Here is a 17,046-nt window from a genome sequence, read left to right as displayed (position 1 = left end):
TCTTATCTATCCTGTAAGTGTGAAGGTGGTACCTTGTAACAATATGGTAAGATCAGACAAAAGAAAATCTGTCTTCATGGAATGGAGTCATCCAATGTGGTGGTACTTCACAAATAACTACATTGTATCTATGTGGAAATAGACACCACTTCATTTTACAGCCCTCTTACATCATACAGTACCTAATCTGTAAATCTCAAGTTGGTGGTACCATGTAACAATAGGTTAAGATCACAGACAGATTTGCTGTTGTCTTTATGGGATGGAGTCGTCCAATGTAATTGTAGCTCACAAGTATATATGTGGAAACACACCACTTAATTTTACCTACCCAGTAAGTATGAAGGTGGTACCTTGTAAGAAGAGGGTAAGATCACGGGCAGATTTGTTGTCTTCGTGTGATGGAATCGACAGACAGACTGATAGAGGGAGAGTTCTCCATTAATAATATTTGATCAGAAAGGGTCTAAGCCTGAGGCTACACTTGCTTAATAACCCTTTGAGACTTCTGATCTCTGACCCTTTACCTCTGACCTGAACCCTGAAAAATGATGACTAGTAACTGGGTCATTACTGTATTATAGCCATGTGAAAGGGCAATGCCGTCATCTTTATTAAGATTTAAATACAGCCCATCACTATAAGCTGTAGAAAGTCTTTGCAGTATAGCATACATACACACTGACAGACATGAACTGCCAGATGCTCCAATGATACCTGAGGGGGGTATTTGAGGTGTTATCGGGTATGAGTGTCATCCCAACTGGAAAATGACCATTTCCTCACCAGCCAAAGAGGGCTCTCTGCTCCTCTCAGCCTAAGGACAGCCTAAGAACATTGTCTCTGTTGTACATTATTTTATGCTTTTTTTAAATAGATTGTCTCCCCTTAACACGTGTAGACAATCAAACGTTTCACATGATCTGGTGCCTACTGCCCTCCCCAGCTCCCGACTACCACTGCTTTCATTTCAGCAAAATGATTGCGCAACGAAGTCCCTTTGGACCATGGCCATTGTTGCTCACTGTCTCTGGCCCATTGAGCTTTCAGAATAAAGAGTTTAACCAAATAGATGAACTTCCTGATGAATGATGCCAATTCCTAAACAATAATGTTGTCATTTCAGACAACATACAACGTGCTACGTTCAGCCAGGTGTTAAGGTAACATTGTGCATCGATTCATAAATGCGCTCTGTCAAGTTTCAGCAGAGTGAAACATATTTCCCAATCATATGACATTTAATGAAAATTAGCAAATGGCCTAACCCCCTAACTGTGAGTAGAAAATAAAAGTTAGTAGGCTTTTACCTCCGTGGACGCAGTGCTCCTGTCCTTGGGGACTGCACTTTTTTGACTGTTGGTGGGGAAGCTCTTGATTGACACCTGAGTCATCGTCAAGAAGACTACCCACAGTAGGTTAACCTTCCTGTGCATTTTCTGCATGTCTTTTCCAAGTTGGGACAACAGCTGTTGGTTTCGTCGGTGTTTGCTGGTGTTGCGATGCTTTGGTCGGTGTGGAAAGCAACAGCAGATATTTAGAAGCCGCTCGGCGTGCTGGACACGTTTTCAGAACCCTCGAGTCTGGCCCATAGCCTAAATATAATCAATATAAATCCAAAATCAATATGTAAGACTTTGCGATATACGATTCTTAATCCAATGTTGTTTGAAAGTGAACTCAGCTTTCAGAGCTGGAGCTGAATTTGGAACCAATTTGATGCGTCTCGTCGGTGCTCTTTGCTCCCCAAATGCGCCATTAGGCCACTTCCAACGTTGACGCTCAAAGGTTACTTAAAATATGTTGCACTGTGATCATTAATTCCCGTTGGCTCTTCTCCCGCCAATATCCAGTCTTAGTCTTGTATCAAAACCGTTCAGAACTAGATCAGGCTATCGGCTGGTAGCTATGTTGCCTACCTATCCTTCATTGACTTTACACTCTCCAAAGACGCTTCGTCTCCTTACTTGCTCGCTTTCCGTACACGCTTCTTCGGTCCTGCTATTGCAACCTTATAGTATACTCCTTTGAAATACATGGACTTGAGTTTATCCCGAGTTTTAATAAGTAACTTTCTCTAACCGTAACTGCTGCTAACTCAAATATGCTCGCATGCGCTCTGCTGTGCCTGTTGTAAGGAACCTCTTCTTTGACTGCTTGAGAAAAGCCGTTTGTCATCTACAGTCGTCGCTGCTTCTCTCTCTCTCTCTCCGTCACCATCTGTTCAGTCCCAGTCACCTTCGCAGAGACCACTCATAGTACAGTGGCCTCATTGGCTGAGGCCTCGATCCGCATCTCCCATTTTACTGGTGACGTTCTGAGGGAGGGTCTTACGAAAGAGCGCACAATAAAAGAGCGAAATCAGGGAATGAATGAGAGACCGAAATGAATGAAGTTTTGTGATGGGGGTGATTTAAATATGAGCAAAATGAAAGGATAACATTATGAAGGAGAGGAAGGATAAGGCCGAAGACGGTGGCTAAACAGAGAATGCTCCCTTTTGAATAAATCTGAAGGTTAGACACTCCCCGTTGGACTAGAGGGGCGTGTGGTTTAATAATGCCAGTTGATATGGAGTAATTCATTTTCTTTGTTCGGGGATGAGCTTAATTAAATGACTTTTCCCACAGAGTTCCCATTTATCTCGCTATCATCTTGTCCATGTGCCAGAATTTCCCGTTTTGACTCCAAAGGTTGCAGAAGCCAGGGACTAGAGTGTTGGGTTTTCTCCCAGACTGAAGATACATATGAAGTGAAGCTGATGACGGGTGTGACCGTGTAAACTAAAGAGCGAGAAATGATGAACTTCTCTCCACAGAGGGAATCAGAGATAGCGAAAGACGCAAAGACAACGCCATGGCATGATTTACAGCGACCGACAGTATGAGTTTATTCTGTGATAATCATGTTGAATTAAAACCACACCTCATTTTGTGTTAGCCCTCAGACCGAACTCTCCCTTTGATAACCGATGAACCAGCTCTGAATTATGACACATGAGAAGGATAACATTATCTGGAAATCTCCCACCTCTTCCGGCTTATACTGTGTGTGACAGAGAGCGAGCATGAGCACGCGAGTGAGTTAGTGAGAGAAATTCTGTGTGTTATCTCTGACTTCCGTCAGGCTGTCTTGCTAAGAAAGGAAAAAGTGATCTGTTTTAAGAGAGCAGGTGATGAAGGAGCTATTGTTCAGCTCAAGGTATAAGATGTGCTGGAAACAGAGACAGTATTCAAAGTGATCCTGTTACCACCTGTTAACAGCTCTCAACACCTTTACAGGTTTGATCTTAGCTTATGTTTCTTCAGCACCACTCTGTTCAATTCTATACAGTGCATTCAGAAAGTATCCACAAACCTGACCTACACACAATACCCAATAATGTCAAAGTGGAATGATGTTTTATTTATTTTTTACTAATTAATAAAAAAGGAAAAGCAGAAATGTCTTAAGTATTCAAACTCTTTGTTATGGCAAGTTATGGCGAGTAAAAATGTACTTAACAAGCGACATAATAAGTCGCATGGACTCACTCTGTGTGCCATAATAGTGTTTAACATGACTACCTCATCTCTGTACCCCACACATACAATTATCTGGAAGGTCCCTCAGTCGAGCTGGGATTTTCCAGGGATGCTTTCCAATGCCTCACAAAGAAGGGCACCTATTGGTAAATGGCTAAAAAATAAAAAGCAGACATTTAATATCCCTTTGAGCATGAAGTTATTAACTACACTTTTGATGGTGCATCAATAAACCCAGTTACTGCAAAGAAACAAGCGTCCTTCCTAGCTCAGTTGCCGGAGAGGAAGGAAACCGCTCAGTGATTTCACCATGAGGCCAAAGGTGACTTTAAAACAGTTACAGGAGAAAACTGAGGATGGATCAACAACATCGTAGTTACTCCACAATACTAACCTAATTGACAGAGCAAAAAGGAAGCCAGTACAGAATAAAAATATTCCAAAACATGCATCCTGTTTGCAACAAGGCACTAAAGTAATACTGATAAAAAAGTAGCAAAGAAATTAACTTTATGTCCTGAATACAAAGTGTTGTGTTTCGGGCAAATCCAATACAACACATTACTGAGCACCACTCTACATATTTTCAAGCATAGTGGTGGCTGCATCATGTTATGGGTATGCTTGTAATTGTTAAGGACTGGGGAGTTTTTCAGGATAAAAAGAAACGTAATGGATCTAAGCACAGGCAAAATCTTAGAGGAAAACCTGCTTCAGTCTGCTTTCCCCCAGACACTGGGAGATGAATTCACCTTTCAACAGGACAATAACCTTAAACACAAGACCAAATCTACACTGGAGTTGCTTACCAAGAAGACAGTGAATGTTCCTGAGAGGCCGATTCACAGTTTTGAAATCCACTTCAAAATCTATGTCAAGACCTGAAAATGGTTGTCTAGCAATGATCAACAACCAATTGTGCTTGACAGTGCTTGAAGAATTTTGAAAAAAAGAATGGAAAAATGTGGAACAATCCAGGTGTGGAAATCTCTTAATTTATTTAACCTTTATTTAACTAGGAAAGTAAATTAAGAACAAATTCTTATTTACAATGACGGCCTACTTCGGCCAAACCCTAACCCGGACGACGTTGGGCCAATTGTGCGCCGCCCTATAGGACTCCCAATCACGGCCAGTTATGATACAGCCTGAAATCGAACCAGGGTCTGTAATGACACCTCTAGCACTGAGATGCAGTGCCTTAGACCGCTGCGCCACTCGGGAGCCTCAGCTCTTAGAAACTAACCCAGAAAGACTCACAGCTGTAATAACTGCCAAAAGTGCTTTTAAAAAGTATTGGCTCAGGGGTGTGAATACTTATGTAAATTAGATCTGTTTTTCATTTTCAATAAATTTGTACAAATTTCTAAAACATGTTTTCACTTTGTCATTATGGTGTATTGGTTGTAGCTGGGTGAGATAAAACAAATAATATTTCATCAATTTTGAATTCAGGTTGTAACACAAGAAAATATGGTATAAGTCAAGGGCTCTGAATACTTTCAGAAGGCACTGTAGCTAAAGCAAAATTAAATCGAATGTGTGAAGCAATCTGGCCTCATTCACAAACCGACTCAGAGTGCTGATCCAGGATCAATTTTGCATTTGAAATCATAATGAATAAGAGGTGGGGTCTGTTCCGAGATCAGCACTTCTACCCTGAGACGCTTTCGTAATACAGGCCCTGATGTGTAATAAGTCAATAACGATTCATTTGTAATAAAACACAAAACGTTGTTACATTATTTTAATGACATCTTGTTGTCCGTAACATGAGTGAAACAGTTACAAATAGGTCATCCACTGATATGTAGCAAACACTGCATTTTTCTTTGATTCCAAAAAAAAAGTACAGCTATTATTATGCACTATTTGTAGCACATCCAAGTTATGTTAGAACACATACATGTAGTTTTAAAGCAGTTGAATGGCCACTCACACCCTGTATCTCACCTGAGAGACAGGTCATCCACACATGAGGCAGAAGGACAGTGTTGACATCTTAAGAAGTTTGACATTAAGACTTTGAAACCTCATCAGTATCATGTTGTATTTCTCTTTGTGCAAACAAGAAAAATAGAAATATACAAAAGACATTTTCACACACATCCAGTGCAGATTTACTTCAAACTTTGAGGGGAAAAAAAATAGCTAGCTGTATGAGTCAAATCATTCGTCATTGTGAGACAGTTCTTTGTACAGTAAGAAAAATGAATGAAAAATCTATTTAGTTCTCTATATTTTAAACGATCTTAATGTCTCTACTTCAGCTCTTTGCAGGTCACTTATATTAATAAACTCTCAAAGAAAGAATCTTTTTTTTTTTTTTTTTTTTTACTCCAACAGAACCTTGTCTTCAAAGTGATATATCAATTTCATACATTAAAATCAGTAATTTTGGAATGAGTTCAGGTTGAGCACCTTGTTTCTTGGTGTACTAGCAGCGTCAGTGACTACGTCATACTGTACATGCGTCGCTAAGGTGTGCCAAACGATAAAATACTCATCAGTAGTGATTGCACTGTGATCAGTCAGAGGTGTAGAAGTATGTGCATGCAGGACATGGCTTCAGAGCTGCCAGTGATCAAATGTTACATTTTTTCCAAATTGAGAAAAAAACATGGAAACATGAATAAATAAATCTGTACATTAAACAACTCTCTCTGTCACACACACGTTTGGTTAAGACTAAGTCTGTCTTGACTAAGTCCCCCCCCCCCCCATCTGATAGATCCGTTTCCCTGGATACGACTTTTTCCTACTGGAGTGGGTGGAGTTTTTCCCAAACCACCGATACTGGGTCATATAGTTGTTCATCCCCCTAATGATAACGTTAGGATCGGGGTAGAATAATCTGATCCTCGATCTGTGGTTAGGAGCTACAGCTGAAACAGCCTGGAACCAAGGGCTAGTGGATACGAGCGAGGAGGAGTGATGTGCTCATAGCTCATCTGAAAGTAAAGGCCTTGGTACAACATCTCTCACTCTGACCTGTTACGAGATATAGTCATCTGTAAATAAAAATCATAAATACTTTGGAAAGAGAACATAGTTAGAGATTCAAGTAAGACACGGGTTCCTGGCTGCAAGTTAGAACAGCAAGGTTTAGCTCCAGGAGTCGGTTACACCAGACATGCATCTCAAAGCACTCCTAAACTGTACTTCATAGCAATACCATCACTGAGTAGAGTAGGATAACGTTGCCCCTTGACACTGTGCTAAGGCCAGTTATACATTTCACCCCCAATGGGTAAGGATAGGTTTTGGGGATGGTAAGCTGGTCCTAGATCTGTACCTAAGGGAAACTTCTAACAGACACTCACTGTGTGTTTTATGACCTTTAGAAATCACCATTGAGTTTGTTTGTTTGTGTTGATTCTTCTTGTTCTTCATCTCTCCTCCAAAAATGTTAAATACTTCGGTTCGGGATGAGTATCCCGAAAGCTTCGTAAGCTACAGTTAGGTTGGTCTTTCCAAATCACACCGTTTCTCCCAAACACACATCAGAGATGACATGACATAAGCATGACATAAAGCAGCTACAAGCACGCATAAGCAGTCCTCAGTCTACTAATCCTCCAGAAACAAAATACCACAATAAATTAAGAAGCAGACCTAACATTTCATTATTTAAGACAAAACAGAGGTAAGAAATAATCGTTTGAAAAAATAAATGTTTTCTGTGTTTTTTTTCTTCCTTCTTCGCCATGATGCGGTGAGTTTCCTGGTAAAATAAGGCAGGCGTGTGAAAGTTAAAACCTTGTGTTAGATGAATAAAGTGGTTCTGTGACATCAAGGCGAGCACATTTTGGTTCTGGGTGTGGAAGACTGCCAGTCCAATCTGGTCAGATCCGGTCTAGTCCACTCTGGTCCAGTTCAGTCTTGTATCTGGTCGTAGATGCTATGGTCGACGACTCAGTCCAGAGAGGGCAGTCTCTTGTGTCTGGAGTACTTGACCTGCAGTAGGTCTCCTACCTCACTGATCACACTCAGGGCCTAACCATAGAGACACACACAACATAAATGTTACATTATCACACAGATACGCGTGTCAATGATCACTCTAGTGTGTTGTGTGTTTGGGTTAATGATCACACACACGTCATGCCTGCAGAGACACACACACACACACACACACACACACACACACACACATTACTGATTACACTCAGAGCCTGACAAAACAAACACATACCGTCTTGCTTAACATGTATACCGATGGAAGACACACTTACGCCAAAACTCACGTCTATGTCTAACACAGGCTGACTACAGCTGTCTGAAGCTACCATTTGATGTTAGTCAGTTGAGAGTGATGCGAGTCCTCCCAGATCACTAACACATGGTACAGTAGGATCTATGATGGGGGAAGACTGGGACTTGAGAGAGCAGAGCTAGCATGGTGATCTCTCACACAACTCACTCATCTACAACATGACTATCACGTCAAGACCCACAATGGCAGAATCTCACTATTGGCCAGGCACTAAAGAGGCACAGTGATGTAAGAGAAGAAGAGAGGGAAGAGAGGTGATACACCAATCAATGTGACACCAAAGAATGAATAGCAGACAGCAGTTGAAGTCGGAAGTTTACATACACTTAGGTTGGAGTCATTAACTTGTTTTTCAACCACTCCACACATTTCTTGTGAACAAACTATAGTTTTGGCAAGTCGGTTAGGACGTCTACCTTGTGAATGACAAGTAATTTCTCCAACAATTGTTTACAGACAGATTAATTCACTGTATCACAATTCCAGTGGGTCAGAAGATTACATACACTAAGTTGACTGAGCCTTTAAACAGCTTCCAGAAAATGATGTAATGACTTTAGAAGCTTCTGATAGGCTAATTGACATCATTTGAGTCAAGTGGAGGTGTACCTGTGGATGTATTTCAAGGCCTAACTTCAAACTCAGTGCCTCTTTGCTTGACATCATGGGAAAATTAAAGAAATCAGCCAAGACCTCAGAAAAAAGTCTGGTCCATCCTTGGGAGCAATTTCCAAATGCCTGAAGGTATCACGTCCATCTGTACAAACAATAGTACCCAAGTATAAACACCATGAGACCACGCAGCCGTCATACCGCTCAGGAAAGAGACGTGTTCTGTCTCCTAGAGATGAACGTACTTTGGTACGAAAAGTGCAAATTAATCCCAGAAGAACAGCAAAGGACCTTGTGAAGATGCTGGAGGAAACGGGTATGAAAGTATCTATATCCACAGTAAAACGAGCCCTATATCGACGTAACCTGAAAGGCCGCTCAGCAAGGCAGAAGCCACTGCTCCAAAACCACCATAAAAAAGCATGACTAGGGTTTGCAACTGCACATGCGGACAAAGATCGTACTTTTTGGAGAAATGTCCTCTGGCCTGATGAAACAAAAATAGAACTGTTTGGCCATAATGACCATCGTAATGTTTGGCGGAAAAAAGGGGAAGCTTGCAAGCCGAAGAACACCATCCCAACCGTGAAGCACGGGGGTGCAGCATCATGTTGTGGGGGTGCTTTGCTGCAGGAGGGACTGGTGCACTTCACAAAATAGACGGCATCGTGAAAAAGGAAAATTATGTGGATATATTGAAGCAACATCAAGACATCAGTCAGGAATTTAAAGCTTGGTCGCAAATGGGTCTTCCAAACGGACAATGACCCCAAGCATACTTTCAAAGTTGTGGCAAAATGGCTTAAGGACAACAAAGTCAAGGTATTGGAGTGGCCACCACAAAGCCCTGACCTCAATCCTATAGAAAATGAAAACTGAAAAAGTGTGTGCGATCAAGGAGGCCTACAAATCTGACTCAGTTACACCAGCTCTGTAAGGAGGAATGGGCCAAAATTCACCAAAATTATTGTGGGAAGCTTGTGGAAGGCTACCCGAAATGTTTGACCCAAGTTAAACAGTTTAAAGGCAATGCTACCAAATACTAATTGATTGTATGTAAACTTCTGACCCACTGGGAATGTGATGACAGAAATAAAAGCTGAAATAAATCATTCTCTACTATTATTCTGACATTTCACATTCTTAAAATAAAGTGGTGATCCTACCTGACCTAAGACAGGGATTTTTCACTTGGAAAAATTTCAGGAATTGTGAAAAACTGAGTTTAAATGTATTTGGCTGTGTATGTAAACCTCCGACTTCAACTGTAGATATATGAGAGAGAGAAAGGGCCAGAGCAAGAGCGGAACAGAGAGAGAGAGTGTGAGAGAAAGACAGACAAGGAAAGCACTGCTTTATGCGAAAAAGGGGTGATGGAAAATGTATGGGAGAGAAGGAGTGCGTGAGATAGAAGAAAGTAGAGAGAAAGACAGATACATTGGAGCTGCTGTGGATGGCAAGAGCGTATCAGAGAGCATTATGGGCAAGTGGAAGCCCTCACTCCATCACTCCCTCCACCAAGGTTGGAGTCGATATGAATTGAAAGAAGTAAATTCAGGAAATAAACTGAAATTCCAATTCAACAAAATACATTTTTCCTTTGAATTCTCAATAAAAAAAGCTTTATTTTTATTTTTCATTTTTGAATTTTAAATTCAAACCACTTCCTGAGGTAAATCCCACTCTAGTCAACTTTTGATCTCTCCCAAAACCACTGACTGAGCTTTATATAAGCACGAGTCTAGTTACAACTACGATGAAATACAAAACGTGAATAAGAACTTGAGGAAGAAAATGTAAAAATGTGTGACTCAATTAGGGCTGGGCGATATGGTCAAAATATTATATCACGGTATTTAAAATAAAATAAAAAATGGATGGTATTTTTAGTTTTTGAATAATAACAAGGTCTACATATATTTTTTATTTTACCTTTATTTAAAGTGGTTAGAGTGTTGGACTAGTGGGTTAACTGCCTTGTTCAGGGGCAGAAAGACAGATTTTTACCGATCTTGCAACCTTCCGATTACTAGTCCAACGCTCCAACCACTAGGCTACCTGCCGCCCCTTTATGAGTAGTAAGTGATCCTAGGGTGGCAACTCATACATTCTAAGTGATTTCAATTAGTCTTTCTCCATTATGATTGTTTTATAGTGTTCAATTCAACCAAAACTAATTTTAGCACCTTTAGCATTTCTGCATTTTCTGCACTCAATTGCAGTGGAGAAAAAAATACCCAATTGTCATACTTGAGTAAAAGTAAAGATACGTTCATAGAAAACTATTCAACTAAAAGTGAAAGTCCTGGTGCACAAACAACATGCTGATTTAAGTCTACACCATCACTGTATCAGGCTGTATTAGCTAGCTACGTTTGCTCTTAAGCAGTACATTTATTAGCTAGCTAGCTAGCTATTAGCAGCTAACAATTAGCGTCTCACAAGATTTAGCGCAACTTGCTAAGAAAAGACAAACTAGCTGTTTGCTGATGTGAGAAACACAAACGAATAGTGTCATTAAAGAACGCTAGTGGGTTTATATTAAGAAGCAAAGGGAAAACAGCATTGCTGTCATCAACATTGTTGCATGTGCTACATTGACTATGCAGACTGAATGCAAGTGTGTCATGGTTGAGGAACATTTTATGCGCTCCTTGAGTGACAGAGGGCGTGGCTAGTTTTGTGTGGAAAGTGGCAAGGAGAGAAAGAGCGGAGAGAGATTACTAAAGTAGCGAAGTAAACTATACAAATTGACATTACAAATGGCATATCACATTTAACAAACCAAACATTCAAATACCAGTATAGAAGGTTAAGTAAAAACCTAAACCGGTCCCTTCATCAATACCGGTATATCATGAAATACGGTATACCGCCCAGCCCTAGACTCAATGTGAAAACAGATAACGTCACATCAAAGGGTGGTTTGGGTTCTAGGGGGAGGAGAGGGAGGAGAGAGGGGGTACAGGCCATTGTGAAAGAGAAGTTAAAAGAGGATAAAAAAAAGAGGTGGAGGCAGAGTGAGTGTGCTTTTCAGCAGAGTTAAATGGGGAGTCCTGGGGGAGAGAGAGATTAAGAGAGGCTGTTTGATCTAATGCCAGCAATGAGGGGAGGGGAGGTCACACTTACATACACCCACCACTAAGGGGGATGGGGGGTAACCTACCAAGGTACGTTTTATTTTCTCTACCCACCCCATTTTTCAATCTGGTGACCCCACATGGGGTCCTGTACCTGAGTTTGGGAAACGCTGCACTAGGAAGAGGAAGCTATAGAATGGAAGAAAGAACGGAAGGACACAGGACCATGAGTGTACGCTCTTTATGTCTTGTGAAAAAGGTAGCCATTTTGTGCCAAGCATGGAGGGGGGGATAGTTACCGTGTCGAGCATGTCTTTGGTGTGAGCGGCAGAGATACAGAATCGTGCTCTGGACTCGATGATGGGTGTGGCTGGAAAGCCCACCACCACCACCCCGATGTTCCTCTTCAGCATCTCTCGACCAAACGCCCTGAGAGAAAGAGAGAGCGAGAGACAGAGAAGCATAAAGAGAGAGAGAGCGAGAGAGAGAGAGAAGCATAAAGAGAGAGCGAGAGAGAGTCAAACAACAACTTTAGAGGAGTAGTTTGCGAGTAGGTGCGCAACCAAATGTGCATTTAAAGTTTTGAGCCTAATTTGAAAAACAAAACTGCATTCAAGCCACTTGGTTTACTATAAAAGTTGAGGAATGGGGCTGGGGAAAGGCAACCTCTCATATTCATAGATTAAACTATGGATGCCAGGGCTGACTCACCCGATCTTGGCCGGCATGTAGAGCATCATGGGAACTACGGGCGAGTCGTTGTTTCCGTAGATGATAAAGCCCATCTCTGTCAGTCTCCGACGGAAATACAACGTGTTCTCTGCCAACTGCTGCACGCGATCACGACCTGCACACACACCACACACACACACACACACACACACACACACACACACACACACACACACACACACACACACACACACACACACACACACACACACACACACGAGGTTGGGGTGAATTTAAGGATTTAAAAATGAGTAGCTAAAGCCTGAACCTACTCAATGTTGGTTAAAACTCTTTCTAAGATTACACAGTAACACCCTCCAGTGGTTTGTCCTCTGTCCAGACAGACAGACAGACAGACAGCTGATGTTAACCCAGTCTGTCTCTCTGTTACCATCTGGCTGTAGCCATTATCAGACTGGTTGAGCTCAAGACAGACCCTCATGCCCCAGGCATATACTGCAGATCTCTATCTATTCCTACACAGCACTACTATACAGGTAGTCTGTCTGTGTACGCAAGCCTATGTGTGTGTGTGTGTGTGTGTGTGTGTGTGTGTGTGCTTCAAGGGCTGAAAGCATTACGAGCCAATTGATTACAACTTGTACATACACATTGGTACACACATCTACATCATCCTTTTGAAAGGAGGTCAACACACTTTCTAACCAAGCTCCTCGCAGTAATATTGAGGGAGAGCAGAATTCCGCTTGTTCCTTTATTGGCTATGAGGCGGACGGAACAGTTTCGGAGGGCCAGCTTGCATTTCTGCACGCCTCGGGTTCTCACTTGTCAAATATTCCGCGCATGCTAAGGACTCGGGCCCAGGAATTTCCCCTTCCCTGATGATTCCCCCCTGCTAGTCGCCCCTCCGCCGCCGTTGGCCAGATGCGCTAAGTGACGCCTTCAAGTCACTTTGCGGTGACACATTCCCAACAAAACACATCATCCCCAATTGAGAGCTACACATTAGAGAGTGACACATACACACGTCAGGATTGGTTTATGGAATGCTGACGTTTTTGCTGAAACGGGGGGGGGAAGCAGCAATCACTTGAGCGAGAGGAGAAGAGGGAAAGCGACAAGTGTGGGAACGTGACAGGGGATCATTGGACTCGACGTGTGTATAACATATGAAAGTTGAGATTTACTGTCAGGGCCCAGGTCTGACAGCATATGTGCAGACGATCTAGGTGCTGCTGTAGGCCCTTGCTTGGTGACAGAAGCACCCGATCATCAGCAAACAGTAGACATTTGACTTCAGATTCTAGTAGGGTGAGGCCGGGTGCTGCAGACTGTTTTAGTGCCCTCGCCAATCCGTTGATATATATGTTGAAGAGGGTGGGGCTTAAGCTGCATCCTTGTCTCACCCCATAGCCCTGTGGAAAGAAATGTGTTTTTTGCCCATTTTAACCACACACACTTGTTGTTTGTGTACATGTATTTTATAATGTTGTATTCCCCCCCCCCAACACCACTTTCCATCAATTTGTATAGCAGACCCTCATGCCAAATTGAGTCAAAAGCATGAAAATACTTTGCCTTTGTTTTGGTTTGTTTGTTTGTCAATTAGGGTGTGTAGGGTGAATACGTTGTCTGTCGTACGGTAATTTGGTAAAAAGCCAGAGACATTTGCTGACATTTGCTCAGTACATTGTTTTCAGTGAGGAAATGAACTAGTCTGCTGTTAATGATAATGCAGAGGATTTTTAAGGTTGCTGTTGACGCATATCCCACGGTAGTTATTGGGGTCAAATTTGTCTCCACTTTTGTGGATTGGGGTGATCAGTCCTTGGTTCCAAATATTTGGGAAGATGCCAGAGTGAAGGATGATGTTAAAGAGTTTAAGTATAGCCAATTGGAATTTGTGGTCTGTATATTTTATCATTTTATTGAGAATACCATCAACACCACAGACCTTTTTGGGTTGGAGGGTTTGTATATTGTCCTGTAGTTCATTCAATGTAACTGGAGGATCCAGTGGGTTCTGGTAGTCTTTAATAGTTGATTCTAAGATTAGCATTTGATCATGTACATTTTTGGGATGTTTGTTCTTTGCTTGGAGAAGTGGGTTAACCATACATCTCCGTTTTGGATAGATAACTCTGCACACAAACACCCTGAAAACATATTCCCACCCTTTCGACTCCATCCCCCTCTCTCTCCCTCTCCTCCGGCTGCTCACACACACTGTGGGAAAGTATATACCCGACGGCGCAGGACTGACAGCACAGTATTATCACTGTGTGTATATATCCATCCTGCATGGTCAGTCAGCCCATTGCATGCCAGAGATGACTTGCACACTGGGCAGAGAGAATCACTTAGGGCTGTCCCGAATCGATAATGACCTTGATGAAAACAAATAGCAGCAGGCTGCTTGGTCTGGTTCTGAGTCACTATCCTCTCATCGTCCTAATAGAGCTGTGTGTTGTGTTTCAACTGATACTGGACACTTGGCACTGCCCACCAATACACAAGACTACTGCCACTGCTGAGGGTGAGAGTGTAGAGGGAGGGGAGAGAGAGAGAGAGAGAAAGCGAGAGAAAAAGGAGGGGAGGGAGAAGGAGGAGAGAGGGAGAGAATAGGAGAAAAATAACACAATGTCTCTCTTACTCACGCTCACACAAGCACATACTCGTTGCCATGTTCTCCAGCCATTTCCCTAATGAACCCAGCCTTTCCCCTCCAGAGCTGTGATCAGCTACATAAACTGTGAGGAGAACAAATGTATTAAGACCCAGAGCAGGGCTGGCCATCTGAAAGCAATAAGGCCTTACAGGGGGAGCAGTGTGTGTGTGTGTGTGAGTGGTCGCTGACTTCAAGCTCTTCAGTCAGAGTGTTCTCTCTCTAGGGGGATGGGGTGCAGGGCTCTCCAAAGAAAATCCTTCTGGGGTACCCTTTCAACAGCTAGTTTCACAACACACACACACGTACGCAGTGGCACGGGCACACACACGTACACATACACATACACACTTAACTCCTTCCAGACACGGGGCAAAAGGATCTGGAGTGAAAGATGGGGGGGAGAGATGAAGGAAGGGGGGAGGGGTGGAGGGGGAAAAGGAGAGGGATTGAGGGAGGTGGAGGGGCGAAAGAGCTTCCAGATGTAGGGGCTGTTTCCCTTTCAGATGAAAGCTCCTCCTCACTTCCTTCTCATCTGAGAATGGGGGGGGAGGAGAGGAGGAGGAGGAGGAGGAGGAGAAGGAGGGATAAGTACAAAACACCCACAGCGCTTTGGAGGTTTCTACACCAGCTTCAGTTCAAGGGCTTCTGACAAGCAGAGATGGTCAGAACACACACACGTACGCATCTCAATGGACGATGTATACCATGTGTATCCTGTACATACGACTAATAAAACTTAACACACACATCTGAGTAGTAGTAGAATAAGAAGCTGGGGTGGAAGCTCTATATGGCAATGTCCATGCAAAATCGGGTTTTCACTCACTCACACACACAGCCATGGAAAGATAAACAGCTTTAGAAGACTCTGGATTCTGTATCTAAACCATGCAAAGTAAAGACAAATGCAAGGTAGAGACAGAATGAGGCAAGGAGAGTGAGTTAATCACATCTAAATTCAAGACCGTTCAGAGACCAACCTTCTCCAATCTCATGTACAGTTCAATGTCCTGAAGAGACGGTGGGACGTCTGACATCACTAACTCTGGACCCCACCTTTCTCAGGAGTCAGGGGAAGGACAACACCGCCACTGAGATGGATGGGCTGGAGTTGGTATGGCCCGTCTCAATGTCAACCAGATATCACGCAAAACCTGTTTCTAGCCCGGATCCATCCAGTCTTAATCCACTTAATCATCCAACAGGATTCAAATCCAGTGAAGACAGATTTTGAATCAAAACAAATTAAATGAACAAAAGCTTCTGTAAATAGGACACACGCTTGTGGCCATGTTCAGTCCTTGGTAGAGCAGTGGCACAATGTTTATCAAGGCACGAAATTGTTGGCCATGTTCAGAAATACATGCTTCCCTGACATGTACCCTACTGAAGATGGGGGGGAGAGAGAGACTAGAGTACCATTTCCCTTCCATCCGTCGCACTTCCTGCATCTCCTGTCTGCCTTGGCCGTCACTCCAGATGAGACCCACATGCTCCCAGGTGTGACCGAGACCTCCCAACTTCACCGGGAACACCGTAATACCAGTGTGCATTCCCGAATGGGAGTTTTCCCTGAGTGGAAACAGGGATTGTTCCAAAGACTTTCTCCCGGGCTCCACAGATAATATTTATCCCATCAACATGTTTTTAGGATTACAGTTTACTAATCATCCTGGGACAACGGCTTTGTAAACCAACCCGAAGAATAATAACACATCTAACTCAACCACGTCTTGCCGTTTCACTTCAAATCTTATTCACCTGTGAAGCTAACTTGGATCCATCACAGCAGCTTTGCACAAGTGATATACAATACATCTTTATAGTATTGCCTGTAGAAGTTGAATACATGATTATAATTAGTCTATCTGGGTGTGAGGCTTGCTGGCTGGTGCTTTGCAGTGATGGCTCCACCTCTGCTTCTTGTACTGATGAGGGTCTGGTAACACAGTCTCTCTTTCAGTAACATCTTGTCCACATGACTATTTCACCTTTATTTAGCCATCGAGTCCCATTGAGACAACTGTCTCTTTTGCAAGAGAGCCCTGACCAGCAGAAATGACACATTAAAAAGATAGACAACTAATGCGTCAATCAAGGCAGGAGCACGGACAATACAAAAACACCATTATAAAAGTGGTTTGGTTGGCGATACAGATCCTCCAACAATATGAACTACCCGAAAGGCACATA

The 17,046-nt window shown here is 42.7% G+C and overlaps 2 protein-coding genes across 3 annotated transcripts in view; both read right to left on the bottom strand.

Annotated features, from left to right (window-relative positions):
- Positions 1-2,204, bottom strand: part of LOC129812122 (isthmin-2-like) — a 57,346-nt gene extending 55,142 nt beyond the window's left edge. The window contains exon 1 of the mRNA XM_055864050.1: positions 1,311-2,204. Within this exon, the coding sequence (XP_055720025.1) occupies positions 1,311-1,445 (135 nt within the window). The 5' untranslated portion in view covers positions 1,446-2,204. The remainder of the gene's footprint in view (positions 1-1,310) is intronic.
- A 3,052-nt stretch (positions 2,205-5,256) lies between these two features.
- The window catches only part of sptlc2a (serine palmitoyltransferase, long chain base subunit 2a), a 50,564-nt gene continuing 38,774 nt past the window's right edge, over positions 5,257-17,046 (bottom strand). Inside the window, exons 10-13 of one of the 2 annotated variants that reach the window (XM_055863863.1) lie at positions 12,204-12,339; positions 11,792-11,921; positions 11,647-11,681; positions 5,257-7,520 (exon numbers count right to left, since the gene is read on the bottom strand). In XM_055863863.1, the coding sequence (XP_055719838.1) occupies positions 7,514-7,520; positions 11,647-11,681; positions 11,792-11,921; positions 12,204-12,339 (308 nt within the window). In that variant the 3' untranslated portion in view covers positions 5,257-7,513. The remainder of the gene's footprint in view (positions 7,521-11,646; positions 11,682-11,791; positions 11,922-12,203; positions 12,340-17,046) is intronic. The other variant, XM_055863862.1, reaches the window with a different exon arrangement.

Source organism: Salvelinus fontinalis, chromosome 15, assembly GCF_029448725.1.
Source record: "Salvelinus fontinalis isolate EN_2023a chromosome 15, ASM2944872v1, whole genome shotgun sequence".
Lineage (NCBI taxonomy): Eukaryota > Metazoa > Chordata > Actinopteri > Salmoniformes > Salmonidae > Salvelinus > Salvelinus fontinalis.
Note: the sequence above shows the minus strand (reverse complement) of the source record. Positions and strands in the feature narration are given on the sequence as shown.